Below are 15304 nucleotides of genomic sequence, written 5' to 3'. Positions count from 1 at the left end.
TATACAGTAGGACCTTGTTGTTTATCTATTCTATATATAATAGTTTGCGTCTGCTAGTCCCAAACTCCAGTCCAACCCTCCCCTCCGCCCTCCCCCTTGGCAACCACAAGTCTGTTCTCTATGTCTGTGAGTCTGTTTCTGTTTCGTGGATAAGTTCATATGTGTCTTTTTTTTTCTTTTGCTGTACCACGCAGCTTGTGGGATCTTAGTTCCCCGACCAGGGATTGAACCCAGGCCCTCAGCAGTGAAAGCGCAGAATCCTAACCACTGGACTGCCAGGGAATTCCCATATGTGTCATATTTTAGATTCCATGTATAAGTGATATCATATGGTATTTGTCTTTCTCTTTCTGACTTACTTCGCTTAGTATGATAATATCTAGGTCCATCCATGTAGCTGCAAATGGCATTATTTCATTCTTTTTAATGGCTTAGTAATATTCCATTGTATATATACCACATCTTCTTTATCCATTCATCTGTCGATGGACATTTAGGTTGTATCCATGTCTTGGCTATTGTAAATAGTGCTGCACTGAACATAGGGGTGCATGTATCTGTTCGAATTATAGTTTTGTCTGGGTATATGCCCAGGAGTGGGATTGCCGGATCATATGGCAACTCTGTTTTTAGATTTTTGAGGAACCTCTATGCTATTCTCCATAGTGACTGCACCAATATACATTCCCACTCACAGTGTAGGAGGGTTCTATAAAAGCATTTCTAGGGAATTCCCTGGTGGTCCAATGGTTATGACTCCATGCTTTCACTGCCAAGGGCATAGGTTCAATCCCTGGTCAGGGAACTAAGATCCTGCAAGTGGCATGATGCAGCCAAAAAAAAAAGAAGCATTTCTAATGGCAGTGGGGAGAATGAATTAGAGAAGAGAAAGACCAGGGTCATGGAGAACATTTGGAAGGCGATTGCAGTAGTCTTCAAACTTTTGATCTTGCATCCCTATTAGTTAAAACATACTTACCCATGCATTCAACAATAAATATATATATATATATATATATATATACACACACATATACACACACACATTTAAAAATTTTTAATTTATGGACATGTACTACTATTCTAACATTGCATAACTATTGAAAAATTAAAGGTGGGAAACAATATTTTGAAATAAACTATTTAAGAATAGATTTAGTAATCTGACGTGTTCTGATTACTGTACCAAAACCTGATAGAATATGTGCCACACACTTGAACGGAAATAAGTTACAACATGCTGAAGATGCATGAATGAGTGGGAGTTCCACTGTTAACTCTTATGTTGCAGAACTCCCATTATTCTCTTAGGATTCCTTGTGTACCTACATACGTTACACCTGATCGTCAGATGTGGACTAAATGAGGATACCAGTGTCAATCCCTATTCGTGAATTTTAGTCCATCTCAATTTGTAATTGTTAGATGAAAATTAAATATAAATACTTCTAACCATTTTTTCTCATACTCCAGCATAGCCACTAGCACCTCTAATACTTTTTTTTTAAATATTTATTTATTGGCTGCGTTGGGTCTTAGTTGCAGCATATGGGATCTTTTATTGCGGTGCGCGGGCTTCTGTCTAGTTGTGACTCGTGGGCTCAGTTGCCCCGCGGCATGTGGGATCTTAGTTCCCTGACCAGGGATCGAACCCGCATCCCCTGCATTGGAAGAGGGATTCTTAACCACTGGACCACCAGGGAAGTCCCCTATTTTTTTTAATTTGTAGTATAGTTGATTTACAATTTTAGTTTCAGGTGTATAACATAGTGATTCAGTATTTTTGCAGATTATACTTCATTATAAGTTATTACAAGATAATGGCTATAATTCCCTGTGCTATGTAATATATCCTTGTTGCTTACCTATTTTATACATAGTACTTTATATCTGTTAATCCCATAGCCCTAATTTGTTTCTCCCCCCTCTTCACTCCCCTTTGGTAACTGAAGTTTGTTTTCTATAGCTGTGAGTCTGTTTCTGTTTTGCATATACATTCATTTGTATTATTTTTAAGATTACACGTATAAATGATATCATACAGTATTTGGTCTTTCTCTGTCTGACTTATTTCACTAAGCGTAATATTCTCTAGGTCCATTCATGTTCCTGCAAATGGCAGAATTTCATTCTTTTTAATGGCTGAGTAATATTCCATTGTGTGTGTGTGTGTGTGTGTGTGTGTGTGTGTACACATACACCACATCTTTATCCATTCATCTGTTGATGGGCACTTGGGTTGATTCCATGTCTTGGCTATTGCAAATACTGCTGTTATGAACATCATGGTGCTTGTATCTTTTCAAATTCGTGTTTGGTACCTACTTTTTTAGATTAGAGATAGTGTGTTCTAAGACTTAACTAATAGCAGTGGCAGTGGCGGTGGAGCAAAGGCTTAGATGTAAGATTTAGAAGAAGAATAAATAATTTAGGTGTGTAGAGAAAGGGAAGAGATAAGAATGGCTTCATAGTTCCTTGCTTGTACAATGTTGATGGCTTTAACAGAAATACAGATGGTGAAAGGACCAAGTTTTTTATTTTCTCTTGACTATTTGGAGGTTGAATTGTGTAAGAAACATCAAAATGGATAAGTTCAATAGATTATTGGAAATAAGCGCCTAGAGCTCAGGAAATAAGTCAAGATTGAGATTTGAGATGTGTCAGCATATAGGTGATAGTTAAAAGCTAGGGAGAATGTGTAGCGTCAAGATAAGAAAACTGAGAATGGATCTCTGGGGATACTGTTGTTTCAGGTTGCCAGTGAAGACACTTAGAGATTGCAAAGGTAGGAGAACCAGGACAAAGTAGAAGCTGTTTCAGAGAAAGTAAAGGACGGATTGTGATTTTCGAGGATTGATCACAGTGGCAAATGCTAAAAGAAGCGAGGAACGTAGAGACTGAAAAGAGGCTATGTCTATTAAGAAGTCAAAGGTGGCCTGAGGGAGAAGTGTTCTAGAGGAGAATTGTTAGTATAAGCCACACTGAGTTAAAAATCTGTTGCTCAGTCTAAAGTAATCTATCAATTGTTTGTGAATACTAGAAATGGTTACTAGATTAGCTAGTGTGGTTATATAAGATTATGAAAGAATTCACACCCATATGAATTAGCAGTGAAGATAGTTTATGGTAAAATGCTCTGATGTACTACAAATTTTATAAGGTATTAAAAAGTTGATCTAAAGTATAACTCCTTTCTCCTCTACTCTGCATCTTTAAACTTTAACTTGATGCAAAGGTATGGCTACCTTCTCTGCTACTTGGTACAGAGTTATGAAGATAAATTAGAGGTTAGAAGGATACTAGGAGAGGCTGTCAGCTGTTTTTGCTGTGTTTTATAAACTTCTGGGTGATTTTAGCGTCTTGTTATACCTTAGCAACCTTCCTTTGTTCTGTCTGTATTATAGTGGCAGGTTAATTTATTGTAGCTGGGAATACTAAACTAAGGTGAATAGTCACTTTTAGAGGAAAATACTATTTTACGTTTTCTCCTAAAGACTAAAATAATATTTCTCATTCTACCTTTTGGGAGCAGAGAATTAAGAGGTACCTAAAAACAAGATGAAGATGGGTCTCTGTGAGTTTATAGTAACAATTAACAGGAAAATAATTTCCTCTCCTTTTTACGTTAAGTTTCCCTCTCCTACCCTTTTTCTGCTGTATGAGTCAGGTGGTAAAGTGGAACTTACTGAAAACAATATTAAATTTTACTTTACAGTCTGTGCACCAGAGCATGATGGAGTCAAAAGACTTGGTACCAGAATATAGGAAGTGGTGGTTGAGGTAAGAGTGGGAAGGTAGGCTGTAGCCCTGTGTAAGACCTAATGTACTCAGGGAGGTTCCATTTTTGTAGTGATTGCCAGATATTCTTCAGGATTTTAAAATTCTGTCCTGAGGTTCTACAAAAATGCATCATATTATTCTCTGCAAGAATTCTTCCCCCTTCAGACTAAGGTTATTAGTAAAAGGAAGCCACTGGGCTTCCCTGGTGGCGCAGTGGTTGAGAGTCCACCTGCTGATGCAGGGGACACGTGTTCGTGCCCCGGTCCGGGAGGATCCCACATGCCGCGGAGCGGCTGGGCCCGTGAGCCATGGCCGCTGAGCCTGCGCGTCCGGAGCCTGTGCTCCGCAGCGGGACAGGCCGCAACAGTGAGAGGCCCGTGTACAGCCAAAAAAAAAAAAAAAAAAAAAAAAAAAGGAAGCCACTAAAGATTGGTTAGAAGTTCTTATACCCAGTTACTCAGATTTTCTTTCCCAAATTTCTTTCCTACATACTGCTTTAGAAGTTAAAATATTTTATGTATTTTGGTTTTGGTAGCTTTACTTTTTATTGTAAGCTAAGAAGCTGGCTTAACAGTACACACTTAAAATGTTATCCTGAAATTTCTACATTTGAACAAAAGATTCCTCCCCTCATTGTTCATTATTAAAATAAAAGACTAGTGCTCCACAAACTACAATGTAGGGAAAATTCAGTTCACAGTTTCTGTTAATTAGCAGAATTCATTGTTTGTATTATTTACTATATTTGATGCTACTGCATTGTAATGTATGTTTGTTGTTAGGAAGACTTCCGTACCTCAGTATCATTCTTGAAGTACAATTTTGAGATAATTGTGCTTAAATTTTTATATAAAAATAGTATGATACATATTTACCATTTTCCCCCAAGGTACTTTCACTAATATCCCACATGGTCCCTATAACAGCCCTGAGACTATTATCTCATTTTTATTGATAAAGGAACTAAATTCAGAGAGGCCAAGTAAATTTCCCAACAATTTAGTGGCAGAGTGGGACTAAAAACTCATGTCTACTTATTTTTTCTCCAGTACATATGTTACCACATATTTTAAAGGCTCCTCAAGTTGGCCATTTCTCAGTTCAAACTTTCTTCATAATATAGTGAGTACCTTTGCTGCTACAGCTGACTAGATGACTAGATAAATTACTGTTTTAGAGAGTTTTTCCTCTAGTTTCACATGCCTGCCTGATGAATATTCTAATAAACTACGCTTTGCTATAGTATCATTTGAGATAAAAAATGACAAGTTGGGCTTCCCTGGTGGTGCAGTGGTTGAGAGTCCGCCTGCCGATGCAGGGGACGCGGGTTCATGCCCCGGTCCGGGAGGATCCCACATGCCACGGAGCAGCTGGGCCTGTGAGCCATGGCCGCTGAGCCTGCGCACCCGGAGCCTGTGCTCCGCAACGGGAGAGGCCACAGCAGTGAGAGGCCCGCGTACCACAAAAAAAAAAGACAAGTTGCAGCCTGCATTTGTCATTTTGTTAATTTGCATAATAAAGTTCCATTAAAAGTCTAAATATATCATTTAATTATATCATATTAGTAAGAGATTAAAGTTAAAGTTGCCCAATGTACATAGAATTCTAATACCATTCTGTAAAGGCTCAGAAGCCTTAAGTTCAAATCAATATTTAGTGTAATTATTTATAAAGGAGTTTCTGTATCTGATGCTATGATCTGCAGTTTCATTATTTGATATTGTCTTAATTAAATTTTGCTGTTAGAGGGGATTGTAGACATTATTCATTTCAATCTTCTAGTCGGTATCTTCTCTGACATAAGTGCTTTTTGAACAGTTCTAGCAAGGATGAACTCAGGTACTTTATGAGATAGTGTAATCCACTCGTGAATAACTCTGGTGGTTAGCAAATGTTGGAAATTTTTGTTCCAAAATCTAGCTTCTTAATATTTTCCAACTATTTGTCCTAATTCTGTCCTCCCATACAAGGAAGATACTCTACGCAGTTTTTCACATGACAGTCTGTCAAAATAGCTGAAGACTTCTCTAATTTCCTTTGACTCTTTCCTATTCTAGACTAAGAGTCCTTAATTTGATTTATTTTTGCTCATATTATGTGAGTTTCTATCAGGATTACCTTTTTATGATTATATTTCATTTGTTAGGGTCTTAAGTTTTTTCCAAATTGAACAGAGTACTCCAGTTTGAAATGACCTGTGTAATATTTGATGGGATGGTTACCTGCCTTATACTGGGTATTTAAATATATGCAACCTGAGTTCTTTAATTCTGAAGAAACTACATCACAGTATTAGTTGATTTTGGATTTATAGTCACCTAAAGCCCCTTTGCAGGAGAGCAGTGGGTAAGTTTAGATCCTCTAATTTGTTCTTATTGCAGTTGAACTTTTCAAACATAAGTGTTTAGACTTTACAGTTACCCGTATTATGTTTCATCTTCTTTTATTTTGTTTATTGTGGTAGTTTGTCAGTAGCTTTTAATACACTAATTTGTTTTTAGCATACTAGCCTTGTCTCTCGAGTTTGTATTATTTGAGGGTTTCTTAACCAACAGATTTTTAAAAAAATAAATTTATTTATCTATTTTTGGCTGGGTTGGGTCTTTGTTGCTGTGTGCGGGTTTTCTCCAGCTGTGACGGGGGTGGGGGTGGGGGGGTGGGCCACTCCTCGTTGTGGTGCACGGCTTCTCACTGCGGTGGCCTCTCTGTTGCGGAGCATGGGGCTGTAGGCGCGCGGGCCTCAGTAGTTGTGGCTCATGGGCTCAGTAGTTGTGGCGCCCGGGCTTAGCTGCTCCACGGCATGTGGGATCCTCCCAGACCAGGGCTCGAACCCGTATCTCCTGCATTGGCAGGCGGATTCTTAAACACTGCGCCACCAGCGAAGTCCCAACAGATATTTTTTGATTGTTTACTATATGTAGGGCACTAGATATGTTTCTTTTCCTTATTGTATTGATAGTTTGGGGCAGTGGGGGAGGACTCGAAATTTATTTTGAATAAATGTTTCCATGAATTTCCAAGTTATTGGTATCTTAGAGAAAGAAAAGGAACTTGCCCTACCCCGCATTACAACATAATAAAACACTTCAGTAATCATGAAAACATATGATACTGGTCCAAGAACAGACAAGGAGACCACTGGGACAGCATAGAGAACTCAGATCAGAACTTAATAAGATAAACTGGCATTATAAATTGATCAGTTAAATATAGATTGTTTAGTAGATGGTGTGGGAAGACTGGTAGGGAGAAAAATAAAATTGATTTCTTACATAATACTGTTTATAAAGAAGAACCTCAAATGGATTAGTGACCAACATAATATAGATAAAATTATAGAGTTAATGAAACATAGTACATCTTTGTGAGTTAATATTTGCAAATTATTTCTTAAAACCTTAAAAGTATGAAACCATAAGGTAAAAAAATGATTAATTTGATGATACAGCATTAAAAATTTCAGTTCAGTAAATACATGGACATTGTTAACAGGTAGGTAACATTTGGGGGAAGATATTTGCAACAACTAAACCTGTTAAATGAATTAACGTTAGAATATCAAAGAAACTCCTTCAATTCAACAAGAAAACTGGGACCCCAATAGACAATGAACAAAGGAAACAAACAGGGAATTCACAAAAGAAGAAACACAAATAATGAAGGGATGCTCCAATTCATTAGTAATAAGAGAAATCTAAATAAAACAAGCTTTTATTGGGCTGGCAAATAATTTACTGGGCTAGCAAAAATTAGAAAGCAAAGCTGGATAATGCCAAATCTTGTCTGGGATGTAGGGAAATAGGAACCTCCAGGAGGATTGTTCAGTGCAGCCATTCTGCAGAGCAGTTTGGCAGTTCTTCATCATTTAGTTGATAAAATTCACTTGGACCTAACAGTTTTGTTCCTGGGTATATATAGCCGGAGATTAATTCTCCCACAAGTTCATAAGGGGACATAGAAGGGGATATTGCATTGTAGCATTGTTTTGGTGGCTGACTGTTCTCTGAGTCTGTATTGCTGGGAGAGTAAGTAGACAGCATGTGGAGTACTTTGCATCACAAGGAACTAAGTGTCCCACAGCAACGTGAACAGATTTTAAAAACCTAGTGCAGAGGTTAAAGTTAGGAATATATACAAACAGAAGAATGTTTATCAAACACATTAGAAAAAATAACTTATTGGGAAGAATGGGAATAAGAAATGAATATGGAAGGAAAGAAATCAATTAGTTAGAAGAGGAGTCTTATTAGATGAATGATGATAATGTGGCATGAACTGAGGAGCATGATTAACTTAAGCTTTTGTACCTGGAGAATAAAAGTGGGGTTTGGAGACTCATTTGGCAGTGGGATATAAGTTGGGCCGGAGAAGAAAAAATTAAAGGCATAAAAAACAAGAAACTTAAAATAATTCAGGTACTAGAGCATGAGGTTTTAATTTAGGATGATGGTAATTGGGAATGGAAAGTAGAAGACTGGTGCAAGAAATACTTGCAAAATAAAATTGAAAGGCGGGGAAATAGAAATTTTGAGCATTTGGAAAATTCCTCTGGGTATCAAATCAGCTTAATTATTTTGTTCCAGAAAATGCTTTTTTCTCTCCTTTCTCTTCTGCTTCACTGGGCTAGAATTGAATATTTTTCCCATTCTTTTAAATGTATTGTAAATTATACCAGTACTATGTGAGTGTACTGTCATTGTAATATATTTAGATTGTGTAAACAAAATAAAAAATCATTCTTCTCTTCACTTCTTTCTCCAGAGGTAACTAACCACTGTATCTGTTTGGTACATACCCTTCTAGATATCTTTCCACTGCTTTTACAAATTATGTGTACGTAAAAATAAATTTTGATTTGTGGATATTTGGTATTATTCTCTCTGTAGTCTGCAAATTTTTTAAAATGTCTAAAAAAGCTTTAATATCATTCCATGTAAGTATATAGGATTAAAATGTTTGCTGGGTAAAAAAATGGAGGTTTCAAAATATCCTTACTGGCTAGATACCATTGGAAGAATGGGTGGGTAGAGGAATGGGGCGGGTACAGGATACAGGTGTGTTTATTGCTCTTAAAATCTCACAGTCTAGAAGAAGTGAAGTATATAATAATAATTATAATACAGTGAAGAAAGTGTTCTAATAGATATATGTACTAGGTGCTATTTGAGCACAAAGGAAAGAGCATCATATTCTTTGATAAAGAGAGGTGAATGTGTCAGGTAGTGCTTAGAGATGGTGAAAGGGATTTTGGATCAGTTTATAAGGATAATATTTTGCAGGTCAACTGTGTCCCAAAATGATTAAGTAATTCACTGGATTCATTCTTCTCTGTCTTTTGTGAAATTCATATCATCCCTTCCAGAAATCAATCTTTCTGGTATCCTAAGCCATGGTCCTGAAAGCAAAATCTTTACCATGTATGATTATCTTTTAGAATTTGGACAGCTTTAAATAGTGTAAGAAATTACTTTAGGTAAGATTTTTGTATTTCATCATGCAGAGGATTATATGAATGCATTTTTTCCCTTTTTTAGGGAGGTGGTTGACTCAATGGTTCAGCATTTTAAAGTAACTATATTTGGGGACCGTAGACCAGTTTATGATGGAAAAAGAAGCCTTTACACAGCCAATCCACTTCCTGTGGCAACTACAGGGGTAAGATGCATTCCTTTATCAGAAAGCTATACTTTTGCAATGTCTTTTAAATGCACTTATTGCCATTTTATTGTAGTCTATATATGTATCATTTATCTATTTTAACTTTTTATTTTGAAATAATTTCAAACTCAAAGAAGAGTTGTAAGAATCATGCAGAGAACTCACGTATACCCAGATTCATCAGTGTTCTTAAAAGTTTGCCACATTTGTTTCATCATTCTCTTTCCTTTCTCTTTTACTTTCTTTGTATCTATAGAGACAGCTATATATAGAGATACATATACATACTTATTTTTTCCTGGACCATTCAAGAGTAGGTTTTATACATTATGCCCTTTAATGTGTTTTTCCTAAGAGCAAGGATAAAAACCATAGTACAGTTACCAACTTCCCTAAATTTTACATTGATATATTTTTGTCTAATCTGCCCCTATTCCATTTTTGCCATTTATTCCAATGATGTCCTTCAGCATTTTTTTTTCCCTTTAGTACAGAATCCAATCCAGGTTCCTGAATGTATTTAGATGTTACGTCTTTTTAGTCTTCTTTATTCTGGAACAATTTCCCAGCCTTTTTTTTTTTTTTTTTCTTTTATGACATTAACATGGTTGAAGATTACAGGCAGGTTATTTTGTAGGATGTCCCTCTGTGTTTTTCTGGTGCTTCCTCTTGGTTAGATTCTGAGTAAGCTTTTTTGGCAGGAATATTACGTAAGTGTTCTTTCCTTAATAGTGCATCGTATCAGGAGGCACATAATATGTATTTGTTCCATTAACGGTGATGTTAACTTCGATCACTTGGTTAAGTTGGTATCTGCCAAGTTTCTCCTTTCAAGTTATTCTTCTTTCTTTCGTGGGGAGATCGTATTTTTTTTAATTGTGGTAAAATACACATAACATAAAGTTTATCATCTGAGCCATTTTTAAGGTATGGTTCAGTGTCAAAGTACATTTACAACCATCACCATCATCCATCTCCATCTTGTAAAGCTGTAACTCTGTACACATCAGACACTTAACTCCCCATCTTCCCTCCCCTCAGGCCCTGGCAACCACCATTCTACTTTCTGTCTTTATGAATTTGACCTCTCTTAGTACCTCATATGAGTGGAATCATAGTGTTTTGTCTTTTGTGATTGGCTTATTTCATTTAGCATAGTATCCTCAAGGTTAATCCATGTTGTGACATGTGTCAGAACTTCCTCCCTTTTTAAGGCTGAATAGTATTCCATTGTATGTGTATACTACATTTTACTTATCCGTTCATCTGTTGATGGACACTCGGGTTGCTTTCCCATTTGAACATAGATTTACTCTAGGGACCTCGTATAAGTGGAACCATACAGTATTTGTCCTTTTGTGACTGGATTATTTTACTTAGCATAATGTCCTCAAGGTTCATTCATGTTGTCACGTGTGTCACAATTTCTTTCCTTTTTAAGGTTGAATAATATTCCATTGAATGTATATACCGCATTTTGTTTATCCATTCATCCACTGATGAACACCTTTTGGCTATTGAAAATAATGCAATAATGCAACATGGGTGTATAAATCTCTCTTCTAATGCCTGCTTTCAGTTCTCTTGTGTATATACCTAGAAGTGGAGTTGCTGGATCATATAAATGATAATTGTATTTTTAGTGTTTTGGGACACCACCATACTGTTTTCCATAGTGACTATACCATTTTGTGTTTCTACAAACAGTGGACAAGGGTTCCAAATACTTCACACCCTTGCCAACATTTGTTGTTTTCTGAATTTTCGATAGTTGTCATCCTGTTGGGTGTGAGGTAATATCTCATTGTGGGTTTGATTTTTATTTACCTAATGACTAATAATGTTGAGCATCTTTTCATATGCTTATGGGACTTTTGTGTATCTTCTTTGGAGAAATATGTATTCAGCTTCTTTGCCCATTTTTTAATTGGGTTATTTGATTTTGTTGTTGTTGATGAGTTTTAGGAATTCTTTATGTATTCTCATGGGTTATATGTTTTGGAATATTTTCTCACATTCCATAGGTTGCCTTTTCACTATGTTGATTGTGTCCTTTGATGCACCAAAGTTTTTAATTTTTGTAAGGGAGATACTTTTAAGAATCCCATTTCTCTTTAGACTTTTTTAGTAGCTGATGATTCTTGCTTGGAAGGTTTATTATGTAGTAATGGTGATTTTCTAATTCTGTCATTCCTTCTACATTAATCATTGTTATTCTACTGTAAGGGAGCACATTTTCATCTCTTCTAGTTCTTTATCCTTATTTATTTGCCCAAATTGTCCCAGATTTTGCCTGTGGCAGCCCCTTTAAGTTGGTTCCTGTGTGCTTTTGTCATGACACATCTTTTTTTTTTTTTTTGAGTATTTCCTTACTTTTGGGCACAAGATGTTCCAGGTTCATCTTGTGTTTTCCCTGCTGTAGTCCTGCAACCAGCCATATCTCAAAGGTACACTGGTTTCTTTTAGTTAGGGAATACAATTTAGAAACCAAAATCTGGGTACTGGATGTGCTCACTGCTGCTGGGGTATATGTGCTTATAAGCCCTTTCAATGGACAGAGATAGAAAATATAAATACATAAATAAGTAAATAGATAAACAAAACAGATAATATTACATTCATATAATAAACCTAACATATGTATCCTGCAAGTACCACTTATTGTATGCAGTATTGTGCAGTATGTTTATTGGAAATCATGAATTCAAACTGATTCTTCCAGTTCTAGTCTATCCCAAAAGGATTCTTCCTTTACTCCCTACATTGCATATTTGTGTCTTGCTTCTCCTTTAAACCCCTTACTCTCCAAAATATTACCACTTTTACTTATTTGTTCAGTCCTACAGTACATATAAAATAGTTTCTGAATTACTACACTATATCACTACAGAAAACAAACATAGTAGTAAGAGTTTAAGGTTTTATTTCGTATGCAGTTCTTTCCCACCCACCCCTCCTCCACACCCCTAACCAAGAGTATAGTCAAAATATATTATGTTCAGGAGTTACCTGAATTAGTGTTTTCTTTTCTTTCTTTCTTTCTTTTTTTAATATTCTTTCAATCTGGCTATGTTATTTGTTTGAAATGCATTTGGTTTCATTTGATTTTGTATTTATTCAGTTGTAGTTTTTTCTCTCCATCCTTGTTGATCTTATTTTTATTTTTTTAATGTTATAGAACTTAATTTAACATGCTTCCAAAAGTCAAAACTAAGCTGAAAAATATACTCAGAATTGTTAATCCTTCCTTTATTTCTTCCAATCTGTTCTTTCATATCCTTTGAAAGTAACCCCTTTTTTTTGTTGTTTCTGATTCATGCTTTCTGTGTTTCTTTTTACAAAAATAAGTAGATATATGAATATTTTTCCATTTCCCCCTTTCTCACATAAAATATGGCATACTATTTGTAATCTTTTATACTTGCTCTTTTTCACATAACAGTGTAGCTTGGAAATTATTCCATAGCAGTTCCGTTACCTTTTTTTTTATATCTGCCTAAATGGTCATTTAGGTAATTTCCATATTTTGCAATGACAAAGAATGCTGGCATAAATAACTTATTTACATTTTAGTCTATCGATTTCACATTGAGATTGTTTTTTTTTTTATATTTGCCTTGTTTTCTCTTAAATATTTGTATCAGTTAAAAATTATTGTATTTATCTTTTAAAACTTTTACCAGTTGACTCTTCTCCCATCAACAGGTAGATTTAGATGTTACTTTACCTGGGGAAGGTGGAAAAGATCGACCTTTCAAGGTGTCAATCAAATTTGTCTCTCGGGTGAGTTGGCACCTACTACATGAAGTACTGACAGGACGGACCTTGCCAGAGCCACTGGAATTAGACAAGCCAATCAGCACTAATCCTGTCCATGCCGTTGATGTGGTGCTACGACATCTGCCCTCCATGAAGTGGGTGCTTCTGGCTTTTTTTTCCTCTTTAGGTTTTAAGTGTGAAAGCTTTCTTCCCAAAAGTAGGTTGTGCAGTCTTCCTTTGGTTAACCTTCAGATGTTGTATATTTTGATTATCGTAGTTGAAGAATAGCATGCATACAAATTCATTGAGAGAAGTAAGTTACATAAAATTCTCTGACTTGTGAAAGTAAATGCACATCATTAGCGTAGCTATTTTTTTCAGAAAAAAATGTCTAACCCTTTTTCTTAGGAGCTATAAATCTTAACTAACTGATACATTATCAGTTTTAGTATTTTAGTTAAATCACCGTGTTTTAAAGGTAATTTCATTGTTTGTATAACAGTATCAAAATGTGTTGAAATTGTTACTTTTTTAATCACACTAGCATCTCACATGTGTATGTATATATCTATTTGTATATGTATAGGATCAGCGTGTCTTTTTAAAGAAAAATATTATGTCCTACAAACAACATTTATAGAAGTAGCTTTTTGATCAATAATTATTTATTCTTTAGCATTTTCTAAGGTTAGAACTATTTTTTAAAACTTTTAAATAAAATTTAATCTTATTCAAATATTAGTTTTAAATATAGAGAATTTCAGTGAGGGATGGTGTTTTTTCATTTTGAGTGGTTGCTTTTTGATTTCACAAATTTGGAAAATGTTTAGTTTCATATATTCATAATGAGAGGCATTATTATAAGTTAAGATTATATCCTCTAGACTCACCTGTTCTGCAGATTTAAATACTCAATGGGAAGGAAAAGATTGAACATGCCATTTTAATTTTTGTAGATATACGCCTGTGGGGCGTTCCTTTTTCTCAGCTCCAGAAGGATATGACCACCCTCTGGGAGGGGGCAGGGAAGTTTGGTTTGGATTCCATCAGTCTGTTCGGCCTGCCATGTGGAAAATGATGCTTAATATTGATGGTAAGGGAATTAAAACCATGTTCTGTGCTGGGTAGTTGATTTCTATATGGCCTGTGTGTGTGTGTCTGTATATATGTACATTTTATATGTAATTATATGTACTGGTGTCTTGAATTAATATTTGGACATATATTAAGACAAACTGGAAAAACCTTTATTTTTTATTATATTTCATTTAGAAATCCTTTATATAGAACTTGTCCTGGAATGCTACTAAACATGAAGTAAGCAAATGGAAGCAAATGTAAAAGCCTTGACATGATCATCTGAGCAGTTATAATTCATTTTTGTCCTTAACAATTATATAAGTCAGTATTTCATTATGAAATACATATTTTAAAGGAAGAGAAGTCTGTTGGTCTTGGTGACCCTTAGATTGTGCCTACCATTGATGTTTAATGTGGTGCTAATTGCATTCTCATTTTCAGGTGTTTTTTTTTTTTAAGAATATTTTCAAGTATATATAAAAGTAGAGAGAATAGTATGATAAACTGCTGCCTATGTAGCCAATATCCAGATTGTCAGGATTTTTCTGCCTTTGCTTAAACTGTGTACATTTCTTCCTCTACTGTAGTAATTTTAAATCAAATCCCATACAGCATGTTATTTTTTCCCTACTACAGTGTGCACCTCTAAAAATATGAATGTTTTATTACACAGTCACAATGCCACTATCATATGTAAAAAATTTAATCATTTATTTGTAGTTTCTAATCTCTGTCCATAATCAGATTTCCCTGATAGTCTCAGGGATAGTTGGTTGGTTCTAATCAGGATTTAAACAAGATCCACACATCGCATTTGGCTATTATGCCTTTTAAAAATGTAGTAGTCCCATTTCCTTCCCTCTAGTTTCGTTTTGTTTTTTCCTTTTTTATGTCATTGACTTGTTGTAGAAACTTTCACTTTTCCTGTAGAATATCCAAAAATCTGGATTTGTCTTTTGTTTTCTTGTGGTGTCATTGTCTTCTTCCTCTATCCCCTATATTTCCTGAAAATGAAAATTGGCCCTGT

General features: G+C 35.4%; 1 protein-coding gene across 3 annotated transcripts in view; it reads left to right on the top strand.

The window, feature by feature from the left end:
- Positions 1-15304, top strand: part of AGO3 (argonaute RISC catalytic component 3) — a 127507-nt gene that overhangs the window by 29403 nt on the left and 82800 nt on the right. The window contains exons 2-5 of one of the 3 annotated variants that reach the window (XM_033422144.2): positions 3716-3780; positions 9315-9435; positions 13144-13352; positions 14154-14290. In XM_033422144.2, coding sequence (XP_033278035.1) covers positions 3731-3780; positions 9315-9435; positions 13144-13352; positions 14154-14290 — 517 coding nt within the window. In that variant the 5' untranslated portion in view covers positions 3716-3730. Of the gene's footprint in view, positions 1-3715; positions 3781-9314; positions 9436-13143; positions 13353-14153; positions 14291-15304 lie in introns of those variants that run through there. The other 2 variants (XM_004266469.3, XM_033422149.2) reach the window with 2 other exon arrangements.

The sequence above is a fragment of the Orcinus orca genome, chromosome 1 (genome assembly GCF_937001465.1).
Source record: "Orcinus orca chromosome 1, mOrcOrc1.1, whole genome shotgun sequence".
In the NCBI taxonomy this organism is placed as follows: Eukaryota; Metazoa; Chordata; class Mammalia; order Artiodactyla; family Delphinidae; genus Orcinus; species Orcinus orca.
The sequence above is the reverse complement of the archived record's forward strand: the minus strand, read 5'-3'. Positions and strand labels throughout refer to the sequence as shown.